Source organism: Hylobates moloch, unplaced genomic scaffold (assembly GCF_009828535.3).
Source record: "Hylobates moloch isolate HMO894 unplaced genomic scaffold, HMol_V3 SCAFFOLD_1, whole genome shotgun sequence".
Taxonomy (NCBI): Eukaryota; Metazoa; Chordata; class Mammalia; order Primates; family Hylobatidae; genus Hylobates; species Hylobates moloch.
Genome location: NW_026652276.1, coordinates 36,320,158 through 36,334,969, shown reverse-complemented (window position 1 = coordinate 36,334,969; position 14,812 = coordinate 36,320,158). Strand labels below are relative to the sequence as shown.

Below are 14,812 nucleotides of genomic sequence, written 5' to 3'. Positions count from 1 at the left end.
ACCACGGCCTCAGGCAAAAGAAGAGAACACTTACCCCAGTCCAGCCTTAATCACCCTCCCTTCTCTGTTCACTGCAATAATGTTTAATTAATATAATGAGCCTCCTGCACGTTGGGAAAAAATACTTATTTTTATAAGCCAGCCTGGATTTTTCATTTCATTTCCACTCCTTTGAGACTGCACCCAATTAATTCATGGTTGTTCCCAACCCCCATGTTTTATCTGAATGTAAAGAAGGTTTGTGGGGTCTGTGTAGGTGTGGGTATTCTAGTGTTAATGTGTGTGTGCATGAGTGTGTTTGAGGTTTCTGTGCATGGGTGTGTGGGTGTCTGTGTGGTATGTACCTCAGCAGAGGCACTTTGAATAAAAAGATCTAGCCGGGGTCCTCTGCAGGCTGGGGAGGTTGGCTGGCTCTTATTCAGTGTCTGTCCTCAGGTTCATTCTAATGATCCTGGCCTCCTCCCTTGTACTCTTCTAAGCATATTTTCCCTGGGAGTGTCTGAGGGCAGCCCTACCCAGGCCACAAGGCCACCAATTACTGAGTCACAGCTCTAGGGGTGCTTAAGTGACCTCCCTTTGACCCTGGTCTGGACCTCTGTTTCTTCACCCGTTCACCACCGCCTCCTCCTCGTCCAGTCCTGGCCTTCACCCGAAATCCCCTATGGTTGACCCTTGCTACTGGTTGGGAATTCTAGTCTTTGTCCTCCTTCCAGTTGATTCATTACACCCTGTGGTTTGGGAGGGCTTTTCAGAGCAAGCTCACAAAGTGGGCAGAATTCCAACCTTTGGCTGAATGGATGGGGACAGAGAGAAAATTAGGGCCATAAGGAACTGCTAAATCTAATGTTGTTCCTCCCTTAAGATATTGTAAGGGAAAATAATTATTTTCCTATTCCAGAGGAATCCCTGAAGTTTGGGAAAGTGGCACTTGTAACCTGCCTCCAGGAAACAAAATCATAATATTGTTCTCAGAGCCCTTCCCTCTATCCTCTGATGACTTTATGAACTGTTCTCTGTATTTCCCATTTTCCTTCTCCTTACTGAGTTTGATATTGGGCTTTGAGCAGGAGAGGAGAGAAAGCCCTTTCTGTTCAGGGTGGTCCTTTCTTCTTCTTCATAGAAAAAAAAAAAAAAAGGACAGGGGAGGCCCTGAGGGGATTGGGGAGAAGGGAAGCAGCTGGCTTGGTTGGGGGCAGAGCAACTGCTAATGGGTTCAGAGCGGCTGGCGCCCACGGAGTCAGCCTGAAGGCCTGTTGTGTGCCACACTTTGCCATCCACAGAGGGGACTGTCCCACTCTTCACGAGCGTCTGCCATATGCTTCATCCCCTTATGAGACAGGCAAACAGAAGTAATGAAATTTAAGAAAGGCGGTGTCTCTGTCAAGTGTGGGGGGCATCAGGGTGAAGAGAAAGGTGGATGGGAAAGGAGCTAGCCATGTTGAAGTACCCAACATGGGCCCTATGATTAGAAGGGCCTGTGGAAACTGCTTACATTCCTTGGATATTTTCTGATTTCACTGTTTTCTCATATTTTCTTTCTTTTTTTTTCTTTCCCTTTTCCTTTTAAGTAAGCAATTAGTTCTGTTCTTTTTGGCCAGTGGTTGCCTAAGGCTGAAAAGACACCCACTGGTTTCATTCCACTGTTGTTGTTTTTCAAGATAGTCTTTCAAGCCAATCAGAATTTCTGTTTTTAGCTCTTTGCTTGTGGCTTAGCTGCCTGGAGTGTGTTCACACCAGCCTCTGGGGACCCTGTTCCAAATTCACTGACCCCTGCTAGCTGCGGAGGAACACTCAGTGTTCTCTGAGAGGCCACTTTGGCTTTCCTCTGTAGCGACAATGACATAGGAAGCGCCCCCTTACTAGGAGATGGCATGTTTCCTACATTCTCAGGTGCTTTGAACATAGACAGAGTTTTGAGAATGATCAGAGCCCAGCCTTTAAGAACCGAGACAAAAACTCATAGGGCGGGCAGGTATCTAAAGCTGCAGCATTGAATATGGTAGACATGAGCCATGTGTGGCAATTTTATTTTAATTAATTAAAATGATTACGGCCAAAACTTGGGTTCCACTGTCCCACCAGCCACATTCCAAGGCCACAGTAGCTACACTGTATTGGTCAGTGCATAGACAGGGCATGTCACTGTATACACGGCATCATCACAGAATGTATTGGCCAACGCTGCTCCAGTGCTTTGGACATTCACATGAGAGTAACCTCCAGGGGCCCTTGCTGATACTTTAGTTCCCTGGTTTTAGTATGAACCAAGAAGCAAGTAGTGGAGGGATGTGTCTTCTCTGGGATCCCTTGATGGAATGTTCAGTGGCTGGTATCTTTATAGCTGTCTCATTCTCCCCCACTGGATAGCTACAGTAAAGTAAGCAAGTAACATGGCATTAGATGGTATAGGAACTATTGTGGTTAATCAAAAAGAGCACTGTAAGTAAGTATTAATACTAAGTAAGGTCAATAATCGTCATCATTGTGATTGTTGTAGTCATTATTATTGTCAGGAATGAGAAAAAGAAGACGAGATAAAGGGTACTAGGCCAGGTCAGCTTCAGAATCCTCCAGTGTGTGTTCCCCCTAAATGTGTGCTCTTTTATTCGTGGGTTGGCCTTGTGAAATCTGATTACAGTATTACTTCAATGACTTTAAATCATGAAAGTGATAGATAGAAAACAAGCGAAGCTGATATTGAACAGAGCTTTGACTGCCTAGTCAAAGCCTATGGGATTGAGGGAACAGAACCTTTACTCCAGTCTCAAAAACAAGCTCAAGTGGGAGTAAGTCGAGACTCTTAATGTTATAAAATACCCCAATTTTACAAACGGTGGCTGGCTATTCCTTCAAATGTAAGTGGTAAGATTGTTAACACCTCTTTGGGGCTATTTTGATGCAGATTGGGCCATTGAATGAATTCCGTTAGAGTGGGAGACCAGAGCCGTGATTCAGTGTGGAGGCACACACAAGAAGATTAAGTGAAGTGTGGATGGGTATGGTGAGTGGATGGTTGCAGAGAAATCAGAGGAAATAATTGATGAGTGAATACACGCATAATGGACTTGATTTTTGACAGTGAGCAAGTGGTGACTGAATTGAAAAGCAACTCTGAGTTCAAAAGATCAGGTGGGACCGACGGCAGCAAACAATCCATTGAATTGCTGTTAGATTGAACTGTCTTCAGAAAGAGGTTGCTGTGGCTTGGCTGGTGCACAGACACTGCAAATCCAGAGACAGAACTTCCTGGGCTCTGGACCATGATAGATAATTAAAGATCAGGAGCAGCTTGGCTAAAAGAAAGCCAATAGTCAAGGAATAATTTCATCTGGAAAAGAAAAGGATAGAAGGCCCTTCTTTAAGGAAGGTAGAAAAACGTCCCTGGCTTTGCAGAAAAAAATAACAGCAGGAAGAAGCTTTCTTTACCCTTTTTTTTTTTCCTGCAAATCATGATTGGTTGAGTCCCCCAGCAGTGTGTGGATTGATAACGAAGGGACAGAATGACAAGACTGCCTCAATGGCAAAACCTTCATGAAAGCCGGCAGAGCGAAAAAACAGCTCTGGGTAGATTCCTGCAAGGACGAGGACTGAAACCTTCATGTCCACAAAATGGTCTACTGTAAACCTTGAGAACATCTTGCTAAGTTTATCCAAAGTCAGTGTTTCCCTTAACTGGTTGCTAATTTGAAGACCTAAGCAGAGATAGGCTGACCTTGGAAGGCCAGCTGAGGGCTGACTCATGTTGTAAGCATGGACTATGCAAAGAGACTACACCTCCTACAGCACTAAATATTCTTTCAGATGGTCATGCTAGTAGGAGGGCAAGATGCTAGCCAGGAGATGTGCGTGTTGGACAGATGGTGTGTTTGGCTTTGTGATAGCCAGGAGGATCAAGCTGGTGATTTATTTCAGGGTTTGGTGAGGTGTAGACACAACTGATTCCATTGCTGTTGGGCCAGCTGTAGTCACATGTTCACGTGACACTTAAGCAGCTGAAGCCAGATGCGGCCGTAAATCGCCAGGTGAAATATCAAGAGACATTTCCAGAGACAGCAGCAGGTTAAAATGCTGAATGGCCCTGTCCTCCGTACTTCCTCTTCACCCTTTTGAACTCCTGTTGTTCATTCCCAGGCGATTGTTTTCCCTGTATCATTGGCAACAACAGATGTTTTGGGTCAAGGACCCAGCAAAATGCCTCCCAGATATGTCAGGTCCAGGAGGAGAGGGATTGTATCTCTGGGACATTATTTCTTCAATCACTTTCAGCAACGGAACATATTTCCTTTCCATTGTCTTTTTCTTGGAAGCTGTCCGTTGCCGGCATCATAGCCATCAGCTACAAGAACAAGAAGGCAGCTGACAACAGGCAGGGCTGGTTCTTAGCTGGTCAGTTGTCATGTGCAGGCAACCTCTTGACAATCCAAAGGGCTTTACCTCAAGGTTCAAGTAAATAAAAAAGTAGCCCCCCGCCCCCACCATACCAGCTCTTTTCACTGTCCAAGTAATCAGTAGCCACTGTATGCCCAGAACATCTTCTGTGTCTGACAGTGGTGGGCCATAAATCGGGAGATTCCAGAAGAACAAACTTCAGTTGCAGCACATGTCTGATCTCAATATCTATGTGTGGGTGCCATGACTTAAAAGAGCTGAAGCATTTATAATAGCTTGGAAGAAGGGTCAGTGGAAAACCAACACTGCCCTAGAAAGTAGACATTTGAACCATGCCCCAGGAAGTAGACATTTGAACCATGCCCTAGGAAGTAGACATTTGAAGGGGCAAGGATTCCTAGGGAAGCAAAGACTATGAGTCTTAATTCTTCACCAGTGAAAATGTCTCTCAGTTGGAGAACAGAAATTGGCTATGCTCCATCAGGGGTAGAAGGAGGACATGTCTCTAAATGACAGCAGGAAAACTTTAAACTGAATTTAAGAAGTTCCTGATGGTTAGGGTTGTAACCTAGAAAACACACTACAGACATGCCTATGGAAACTCCTTCTCTGGAGAATTTAAAGCAAAGGGTAAACGGCTGTTCTCGGACGCTTTTGGCAAGGTTCCTCTGGGAGGCAGGACTGGCCTGCCCTAAGATCACTTGAGGTCCCACTCTTGTTCCAGGATCATGTAATATTTTATTTCATCTACTGTGAAGCAACACAAAAGACCTGTGGTGATGGAAAACTTGGGGCCGGCTGGTTTCTGGAGAAAGAGCAGATAAGGGGAACCAGTCTTATTCCAGAGAACATCTTTACTGCCCTCATGCGAAACATACTTCTTTTTGAGTCTTGGATTGGCCTTCCTGGGTTATTGGTGGTCTTTCTATCCTTTCTGTTTCCAAGTAAAATAAAGGCAAGCATAGGAGGGAGTGTGTAGAGTGATATTAATAGTAATAACTTTTCCTGAGCTCTTAATGTGTCCTTGTCACTGTGCAAAGCACTTTACATGGCTCATTCCATTTACTCTTCCCCCAACTCTATGCAGTAACACTGTCTTTGTATCCATTTTACAGATGGAAAGACTGAGGCTTTAAAAGCTTAGTGAGTTAGGCTGGGAGTCCAACCCAGGTGAGAAGCTATGCTCTGGCAGGTTTACTCAGTCCAATGAGGATTCACATCCTACATCACTCCCATTCTCTGAGCCTCAGTTTCTTTTCGGTGAAAATGGAGAAGATGGTATTTATTTTGCAGGGCTAGATTTCACAGGGAAGGTGACATCAGGGGAGGCAGGTAAAGCCTCCCGTGCGATCGCGCACAGGCAGCAGGTGTTCGATGTGTTCATTCCTTTCCCCCTGCTCTTCTTCTCCCTTCCTTGGGCTTTTCCTGATCTGAGTCATTCCTTCATGATGTCCCTGGTTCTAATCAGGCCTCTGTCAGTGACAGGCGCTTTGCAGCTCAGCATCTCTCTGACTGATGTCTACTGCTAATTCCTTAAATTTACATATCATCTTTCTTCCCTGGAGCTCATAGCACTTAACAGACAAGTGGGGCACAAATGATTTAACGAAGTGAAATCCAGAGGCCTGCTCGTCTGGAGATTCTGCAAACCAGTGGATTAGCTCAGATGTCAGCACTGAATTATGATCCTTCAGCTGCTTGTGCTAAGCATGCCACTAGCATTAACTCCCTGGTCTTGCAATGGTCGCTTAAATCATGCATAGAGATTGTCTTTTTATCGTGAGAGGGAGAGGGGAGAGAAGGAGAAAGGAGAGGAGAGGGGAAGGGGCTACCTCGGGGGGTGGGTCACTGGAAGGGGCAGACTGTGAAACCTTTGGCCTGGCTGTACCTGGAGTTTTAGTAACAGGATGGGTAAATAGAACAGACCCAGACACAATCCATTCAGCCCAGTTCTTCACACCTCCACACACATTTTACTTACCAAATTCTAACCATGATGCCATGATTTCCCTGCTGCTTAAGAATGTAAATTCACACAAGTGACAGTATCTCTGCCAAACAATTTTCAGGCAGCAAGTGGGTCTTATTTGTGAAACTGTGAAGGAAGAAGGCTGAATAATAAATCTCTAAAATCTGGTTTCCTTTATATATGAGGTGGCAACAGTAAGGGCTTGGAAATTACCGGGAGCGTGGGAGCATTTAAAGGGTTCTCACTGGTGTCTCAGTACACTGGGTGCTTCCACAAGCCACCTTGTCATCACTGGTGCACCTCACCTTTGAAAGGAGCTGTTGGCTTGGGAGGGTAGAGGGACTTGTGAAGGGATTATATCTAAGGGATTATGAGAAGCTAGCTGATTCTCCTGTCCTCATTTCCAATGTATAGCCTCATATCATTCTTTAACCGTGTATTTATCATTCTCCATTCATCCATTCATTCATAGAAACAAAATTTTCTTCAGGAGTGGCATATATATAGGACTATCTAGGGGTAGAGAGAAGAAGCAATGTTAAACCTTATTATTTGTAAGACCAGCATTTCCAATATAACTGGGGTGATAAAAAAGACACGAAAAAATCAGTTAAATTATAATGCCAGGCAGTGAGTGATTACCTGCTGAAAAACATGGAAAAGGGCCTGAAGTCCTTTTAAAAACAAAGTAAAATCAGCAGTACAGTCAGTAAATGCTAGAGTTGTTGAGAAAAGAAGGGGATTAATGTTGCATGTGCCAGAATAGTTAGGAGAAGAACTAGCCAAAGAGACAGGGTAGGTGGAGTGGTTCGGGGAGTGGAGAATTACAGCTAAGAGGAGAAAAAGCAGCAACGGGCCCAGTGGGGAAGCCAGTTTGCCTCAAACAGAGTGTGACTGATTGCAAGGACTTGGGGCAAGCTACCTGCAGAGCAGCTGAAATAAAGAACTTATTGCATGAAGGTGGAAAACCTGCAGTCAGGTCTGGGCTCTGCCATTGAAGTTGCCTCTCTACCTTGGACAAATCACTTTAACCTTTCTGAGCAGTTTCTTCATCATGTGCAAAGTAAGGTTAGTAAGTCCTATCTCACAAGAATACAGAAAGGAAGACATGAAATATTGCATGTAAATGTGCTTGTAACCTGTAAAGCATTATGCAAGAATGAGCTTTAATTATTATCATTAACAGCAGTAATAGTAAGATCTGATAGGGGAAGCATAGGTTTAGAAGATCTTTGAGGGTCTGATTTGGCATCAGTGTATCCTCCCTCAGCAGACACCTTTATTAATTCTCTTCTGTAGACAGCTGCCTTTTAGTTATCTGTGCTGATTTTGGCCTTGCAGAGGTCACACCTTATGGGGTATGTAGACAGACGTGGCTTTGGATGGTTGAGGAGACACAAACTGGAATCCCACATACGCATACTAAACTGGTCTCATTTGACTTCAGGGGAGCATAGCTTCTGAAGCACTCATCCCAGAGAGTCTAAACAGGAAGGGGCTTAGGGGAGCAGGGAGGTAGGTGAGGCAGCTGGGGAGCCGAGAAGGAAAGAGCTGTTTCTGGGCCACTGATGGGAGTTCCAGCACAGGCTCAGCTCTCACCTAGAAAGGTGAGGTCAGCAGGATTAATAACAGCAAAGCAGCCGTCCAGGGAGTACTGCATTGATTCTAGGCTCTAGAATCCTAGCCCATCTACCCTGACAAGTCCAGGATATTCACAGTCCCTGTGGAGTAAGAAAGCTCTGTGCACCTGTCCCAGGTTAACATGACCTCACACTAACATGATCCTAAGGCATCTGACATGCCCACGTTCCATGCTGCAAATGTGGTAGAAAAGTGGCCCTGCCATCTTGCAGAAGTATTCAGCCTAAGATGCCCCTATGTTTCAGGGCCAAAAAGAGGTAGTGAGAGTTCCTCACCAAATGCCACCTTGTTCTCTATACGAGTGGCAAGAACGGTCCTGTACAAGTTGGATTTGAAGGTGCAGGATACACCTGTGTTCTGCGAGGCATGTAGTCTGCCAACAGCAACAAGAACTCAGTCTTCCACATGAGTGTCTGATGAATTTGAAACTAATCAGCCAAAAAGGCCATTCTCCAAACATTTGGATTGGTAAACCCTTAATTTCCCAGAACACATATATTCTCTGCTAAACACACAGCCTTTGTTAATGATAATGACAGCACCTTTATCACTGGAGCCATATGTGCCTGGCTGTCTCAGAAAGGCCAAGTTAAAGCCTCCCTGAATCATCCCTTTCAGCTCCCACCCTCTATTCTGCTTGAAGGTGATACTGGGTTTCTGAGTCACAGTCACTAGAGCCCAAGCATCATCTAGGAGCACTGATGGAGACAGAAGGTTTTAAATGTCAGCCATTTGGACAGTGCCCAGCCAAGATGGCCAGCGCTGGAAGCATCAACCACCTGGTCATAGTCACCCTCCAATCTAGCAGCCCCTCACCCCCTATAATCTGTCCCCTTGTAATTTAGTTCATCAGATTGCATTGGCCCTTTGGGTGAGTTAATGATGAATAAGATGTGGTTCTGGACTCTCAGAATCTACAGGGAGAAGAAGGGCACACACGCAACCAGCCAAGACATAAGGCAGCCGTGCCAGGTGCTCCACGTGAAAGAGATGGAAAGGAAATGATACCGAGAAATAGGCAGGAGGGACCGATTTGACTTACAGACTCTTAAGAAGACACAGCATTTGAATCAAGGCTCTGAAGGAGCCTTAAGAAAGGGTCACAGAGCCTGGAGAACAAAGACATGAATAAACCAAAGACACTGAAACTCAGTCCCAACTTTCCCTTGGAGAGGCCACAGCAGCACACTGATGTCTTTCCCAAGTGTTTATCGAGAACCTCTGTTTGGGTTTGTTTCCGCCAGATGACAGGAATTTCTTGCGGCTGCAGAGTGACAGCCGGAGAGAGGGCGAGTACGCGCGGCTCATCAGCCCCCCTGTCCACCTGCCCCGAAGCCCGGTGTGCATGGAGTTCCAGTACCAGGCCACGGGCGGCCGCGGAGTGGCGCTGCAGGTGGTGCGGGAAGCCAGCCAGGAGAGCAAGCTGCTGTGGGTCATCCGCGAGGACCAAGGCGGCGAGTGGAAGCACGGGCGGATCATCCTGCCCAGCTACGACATGGAGTACCAGGTGGGGTGAGCAAAAAGGGAATCTTGTGATCCGTATTTCAATATTTCAAAGGGCCGAGCCCATTCATCATTAGGGAACGTGGTTAAGCGCTACTGTTTTCATTGTGTTTCTCACGTTGCTATGGAAACTGAATGACACTCTTATTTGTTATTCAGAATATGCCTATCTCTACACCCAGACTTGGTTCTTTGTTCCTCCTGTTGCCTTTTATATTGCTGAAATCTTCTCCAACAAATGCTTCTCCTCTCCATTTTATTTTAGATTGCTATCAGGTAGGCTGACAAAGCGGCACAGAAGTCAGAGAAATAAACACAAACAAACCCTCCACACACAAGGAAAGAGGCCTGTGGAGCCCCTTCAGATCTGGGGAGGAAACAGGATAATCTCCCAGACCTGTCCCAGGGAGCGTGAACACAGGAAGGGGAGCAGGGGTTGTTGGCGCTCAGTGGCCGGCAGACGTGAGAGGCTCCTGAGTGAGTGCTCGCTCTCTCTCTCTCTCACCACCTCCCGGAATGGAGTTCTGTTATCTCTGCCCCACAGAGCAGGAGACTGAGGCACAGATGGGTATGTTCAGCCGTGGTTGCAACTTGGGCAGGAGTAGACACCCTGTGGAAGAGGTGACTGAGAACCAGCCAAAGCATTAACCACCTCCTCCCCAGACGAGGAGCAGCAACAGATGGCTGGTGCCGCAGCCAACTGCTCACCCAGCTTGCCAGAGGACATGTGCTAGTTTGCAGAGAGGAACCTGGGGAGGGCGAGCATGAGGAATGACTGAAGACCACAGAGCTGAGGGGCTTCTGTGTACAGCCTGCAGTCCCTGTCCCTTGAGGCTGCAAGGCATCCTGAGACCCTCCCCACCCCCATCTGGGTTCCCACTTACTCACCTGAGTGCGTTGTACTGTAACTACCTGTTTGCATTTGTGTCTCAGCCATTAGGTGGGTGAGTTTCTCTGGGCAGAGATCTTGTCTTACTAGGTTTTGTTACTATCCTTATGTCCAGCGCATAGTAGGTGCTCAGTAAACGGCTGGTGAAAAAACAAATTCTTTTCCTCCTAGTTGTAATAATGAAGCCCTAAGGCAACTTATAATAAGGAGCACAAATCAAAACCTATGTGCTGTATTTCTCACATTACCCCCACCTACTTGTGTCTTCTGAGTTTTCAAATACCTGGATTGGGCATTTGAAAGATTTATGAGACAGGAACCTCGAAAATAGTGAGGGAAGTTTCAACCCCCCTTTCAATAGTCTCTGATTATGGCCCTTTTAATCAATACATTCTAGTTACTGGACAACAATATCCACCCCCTTGTTATATTTTCTTATCCCCTTAAATATGCATTTGATTTGAACAAACTCATTTGAAATTAAGATTTCAAGAGCTGTAGCCATGTGGTCAACAGATGTGTACCAGGTGCAATAACACACACACACACACATACATACACACACACACACACACATACACACACACACACACACGCTTTAAGCTGCAGCTAACAGAAACTTGGAAATCCTTGCACTGTTTGGACTAGGAGACTCAGTTAACCATGGCTCTTATTCTTCCGGCTTCTAGATTGTGTTCGAGGGAGTGATAGGGAAAGGACGTTCGGGAGAGATTGCCATTGATGACATTCGGATAAGCACTGATGTCCCACTGGAGAACTGCATGGGTATGTGAATATCTGTCTCTTCATGGCTCTTTCAAATAAGACCCCAAGGGCTGGGATAAGCAAGAGGAGGCAGGACACCATTTTCCAATGCAGTTATTACCCAGTGGGTGGGGCAGCCACAGTCTCTGCAGGAGGTAAGGTATGGGCGTACTTGTGTCTTAGGCTGGGTTCAGGGTGGGAGGGGGTGTGAGGTGAGGGGACGGCTTATATCCCTGTTCCCAATCAGAAATAGATGTGCACTAAGTACATAGAGGTTCAGGGTGCCAAGACCCCATCAGCAAACCCCAGCTTTTAGCAAAGAAAATGCTAGAGGACGAGAGCAACTGCCAGTCAAAATTATATGCTGGAAAGGTTTGATGGATTTAATGGAAGTCTTCACTGGTGAGCAAAAATAGTACATATGTTATGTAAGAGTGATAACACAATTACCTGAGTAGTTCTTTTACGTGAATGAATTGCAGAGCAAACTGTGGCATTTGAAGTAAGATTTCAGATTTTTCTTTAAAACGAATACCCCTAATGCCCAAGATCCCAAAGTTGTTGTAGGATTAAACATTGCAGGCCAGGTGACTGGCACGAGAAGGATATCATAACGATCATCTTGGTCAAAAGCACCTGAGCAGCCAGTCCACCTGAGACGCACACATTTTCTTCAGGGTCTCCTGCCGCAAATGAGGTCACCCTGACTGTGTCCCATCAGAGCCATGGACATTCCCCAAACCAAGAAGGGAACCCTGAGAAGGCATGAGGGCTGCTTTCAGTCAGCAGAGTGGCTGCAGTAACTCACCAACTGCCTTTCTTGGCACATGAGCCCTGGTGTGTGTGTGTGCTTGATGATGTCAGAAGCACCTGGGACCACCCCAGTCCCTCTGGGCAACTCTCAGGCCCCAGGCATCTAAAAGTAATCCAGGCTCTGAGAAAGTAATCAGCAGTAAGTGACTGATTACAATACTTTAGGGACCCATTTCTCTATGAAGGACTTTTTGTTCCAAAGCAACTTTGAGAATCCCACCCCCGCCTCCACCGCCACCACCCCATGATGATGATGTGTTAGAGCCAGCCTAGAACATGTGGAAGATGTGGGGCACTCTCCATGGAGTGGTACAAAAAAAACCTAGTGCAGTCATGTTTATCGTCATATTCCTCTAATTATTCACTCTGTTCACCCAATTGTTTCTTCCCTTTAACTAAGTCCAATTTTTTGTTTGTTTTTTTCAGAACCCATCTCAGCTTTTGCAGGTGAGAATTTTAAAGGTAAAAAAAAAATTTTTTTTTGCATGCTTTTTCCTTCCCCCATGTGATGTGAATTTGGTGGGGGGAATCAACCTCCAAATTTGTCAAATCTCTCAAGAGAAAAGAGACGCCACACCTTCCTGCCACTAGATGGCACTAGCAACACCTGTAGATGCGGGGAAGCGGATTGAGATCCTCACTGTCTCTTGTTTAATTAACGTTTAGAAACCTATTAAATAGAGACAAATAGGTTACAGATAAACCTTTCAGACTTGCATTGTCCAATGGGGAGCAATGAGGCTGAAAATGCAGGGGTGGTAAGAAAGGAGAGACTGTGGGAAGACTGAACCAAAAAAAAAAAATCACTATAAATTAAAAGTGAAATGAAGTGGCAATGATTTATTTTAGCCTGAAGATGGTTTCTTTCCAGTTCCAGGGTACCAAGGCAGCAGTCTCAGTTAACTACAGAGCCGAGGGGCTTCTGTGTACAGCCTGCAGTCAGTACCTGCAGTCACCATACCTCAGTGAGGTACAGTAGCAGGGCGCTTGTGAGGGAAGGAAGTTAGGAAAGAGACACAGAAGTGGTGGCCTCAGGGGGAAGAGTTTCCAGATTTAGGATCTAGTGTCCAGTCAAGGGAATAAGGAGGTGCATTTGATGACTGGAGCTAGAGCACTTTAAATGCAGGACTGGAAATCAGAAAGGACGTGTTCTCCCCCAAGAAAGCAGAGAGAGCAGAGCAAAGTGAGAAGGATTGGGGATGCTTGCCTTATCCAGGTAAAAAAAAAAAAAAAAAAAAAAAAAGGCCTCCAGCCTTGGGTGATGGCAATGTTGTTTGTGCTGTTACAATGCACCATATTTTACATTTTGCCCTCTTTGCAATCCTATTAGCTGACACTGCTGAAGTTCCCACACTGGTTTCTAATGCCAAACATTTAGGAGCCACTCTAAACGTGTCACTGCAGTTGGCCTGAGTGTAAAAGCATACACAGAAACACCCTCACCGAATGATGGGAGTTCTTCATGACCTGTTTGATGCCAGCAATTGTGAGGATTGCTGTGCCCTCTTTGTACTGGCTGGGCTTACCCCTACAAGTGGCAGCATTGCAGAGATAAGGGCAGCCATTTTTATATCTGCCGTCTAGACTCGTTATCTTCACTCTCATTAATCTGTCCAGCTCTGGGCTAGAAAGAGATGAATTCCTGGTTTGCCACCTAGATGTGCTCCCTGACTCCAAATCACCTCACCCAATTTGCCACTCATCAGCTCTAAGCCAGTGAGGAACAAAGCTGCAGACGACAGGGGAATGACAGACCGACATAGAATATATTGCCTTTCTTACCCTTCCTCGCGTCCCTGAACCCCATGCCCACTCCCTGTCCCACAGTTCTAAAAGTATTAACAGTATTCATGTGCATACACTGGTGCTCTCTGGGGGTGAGGTTTATGCTAATGTAAATCCAAAGTATTGGAAGGAAAGCTGAGAGCCAAACTGAACGACTTGGATTACAGTCGAATTCGAGTTCTAACCTTCAGGACCCAAGGTAATGCTTATGTTGGTGAAGTGAACCTGTGGATGCTGTTTCACCTGACTGTCTTTGGGTTGTGGAGACACATCTCCCAGAAAGGCTGGGTAAAGACGTGCCAGCAGCTGCTGCAGACACTGTTCTGTGTGCATACCGTGTCAGGCCATGACTGACAAGTACAGTGGTTAAGTGCTAAGTGCTTCACTTCCATAAGAGAATAAGCAGACCAGGGCATGTACACTCTCCTTGAAACTGTGCTTACCATGAGGCTTCACAGGCCAGTCATGCTCTCTTGTAAAAAATATATACATAAAATCTCATCTGAGTGGCAGTGCTCATTTAGCCAAAATAAACACAGGGCTTAGTAATTTGAAGGTAAGAATTTCCAGGGTGCTCCTGGTGGGCTGCTTTGAGGCTAAGCAAAGGTAGTGCACAAGTTGCATGGATTGGGCCATGGCTTTCGTCCTGGAGGATGGCAAGCATCTTTGGGAAGAAGAAACCAAGGCTTGGGGAGCAGAGACTTGGCCAATGGACACAGTAAAGAGCAGAATCTGAATTGGGAATGGAGAATTTCATTCACCTTGGCACGTTTTACATGGAGATCTGAGTTGGTAACCAGATGAACCTAGTGCCATGGGTCTCTTCTTTCTGGCTGAGACATGTTTGACCACAGCATGCAACTCTGCCTTGAGCAAACTTTTCTGTTTGAGAGAGGAGAGGACTGTGTGTTCCATCTAACCTAGTGACTCATATACTATTCCTCTTATGGTCAGGACAGCAGGAGTCCTCTCTTGATCAGGGCATAAAATCAGCCTTTTCACTCAAAAAATGGAAACAGAGAAATCAGGTTTGGGCAGGCAAGGTATGGAAAGTTGAC

At 45.8% G+C, this 14,812-nt stretch overlaps 1 protein-coding gene across 6 annotated transcripts in view; it reads left to right on the top strand.

Annotated features, from left to right (window-relative positions):
* Positions 1-14,812, top strand: part of NRP2 (neuropilin 2) — a 115,484-nt gene that overhangs the window by 72,127 nt on the left and 28,545 nt on the right. For 3 of the 6 annotated variants that reach the window (XM_032754815.2, XM_058439331.1, XM_032754817.2), the window contains exons 13-15: positions 9,244-9,506; positions 11,081-11,177; positions 12,396-12,416. In XM_032754815.2, the coding sequence (XP_032610706.1) occupies positions 9,244-9,506; positions 11,081-11,177; positions 12,396-12,416 (381 nt within the window). Of the gene's footprint in view, positions 1-9,243; positions 9,507-11,080; positions 11,178-12,395; positions 12,432-14,812 lie in introns of all 6 variants that reach the window. The other 3 variants (XM_058439312.1, XM_032754814.2, XM_032754816.2) reach the window with 1 other exon arrangement.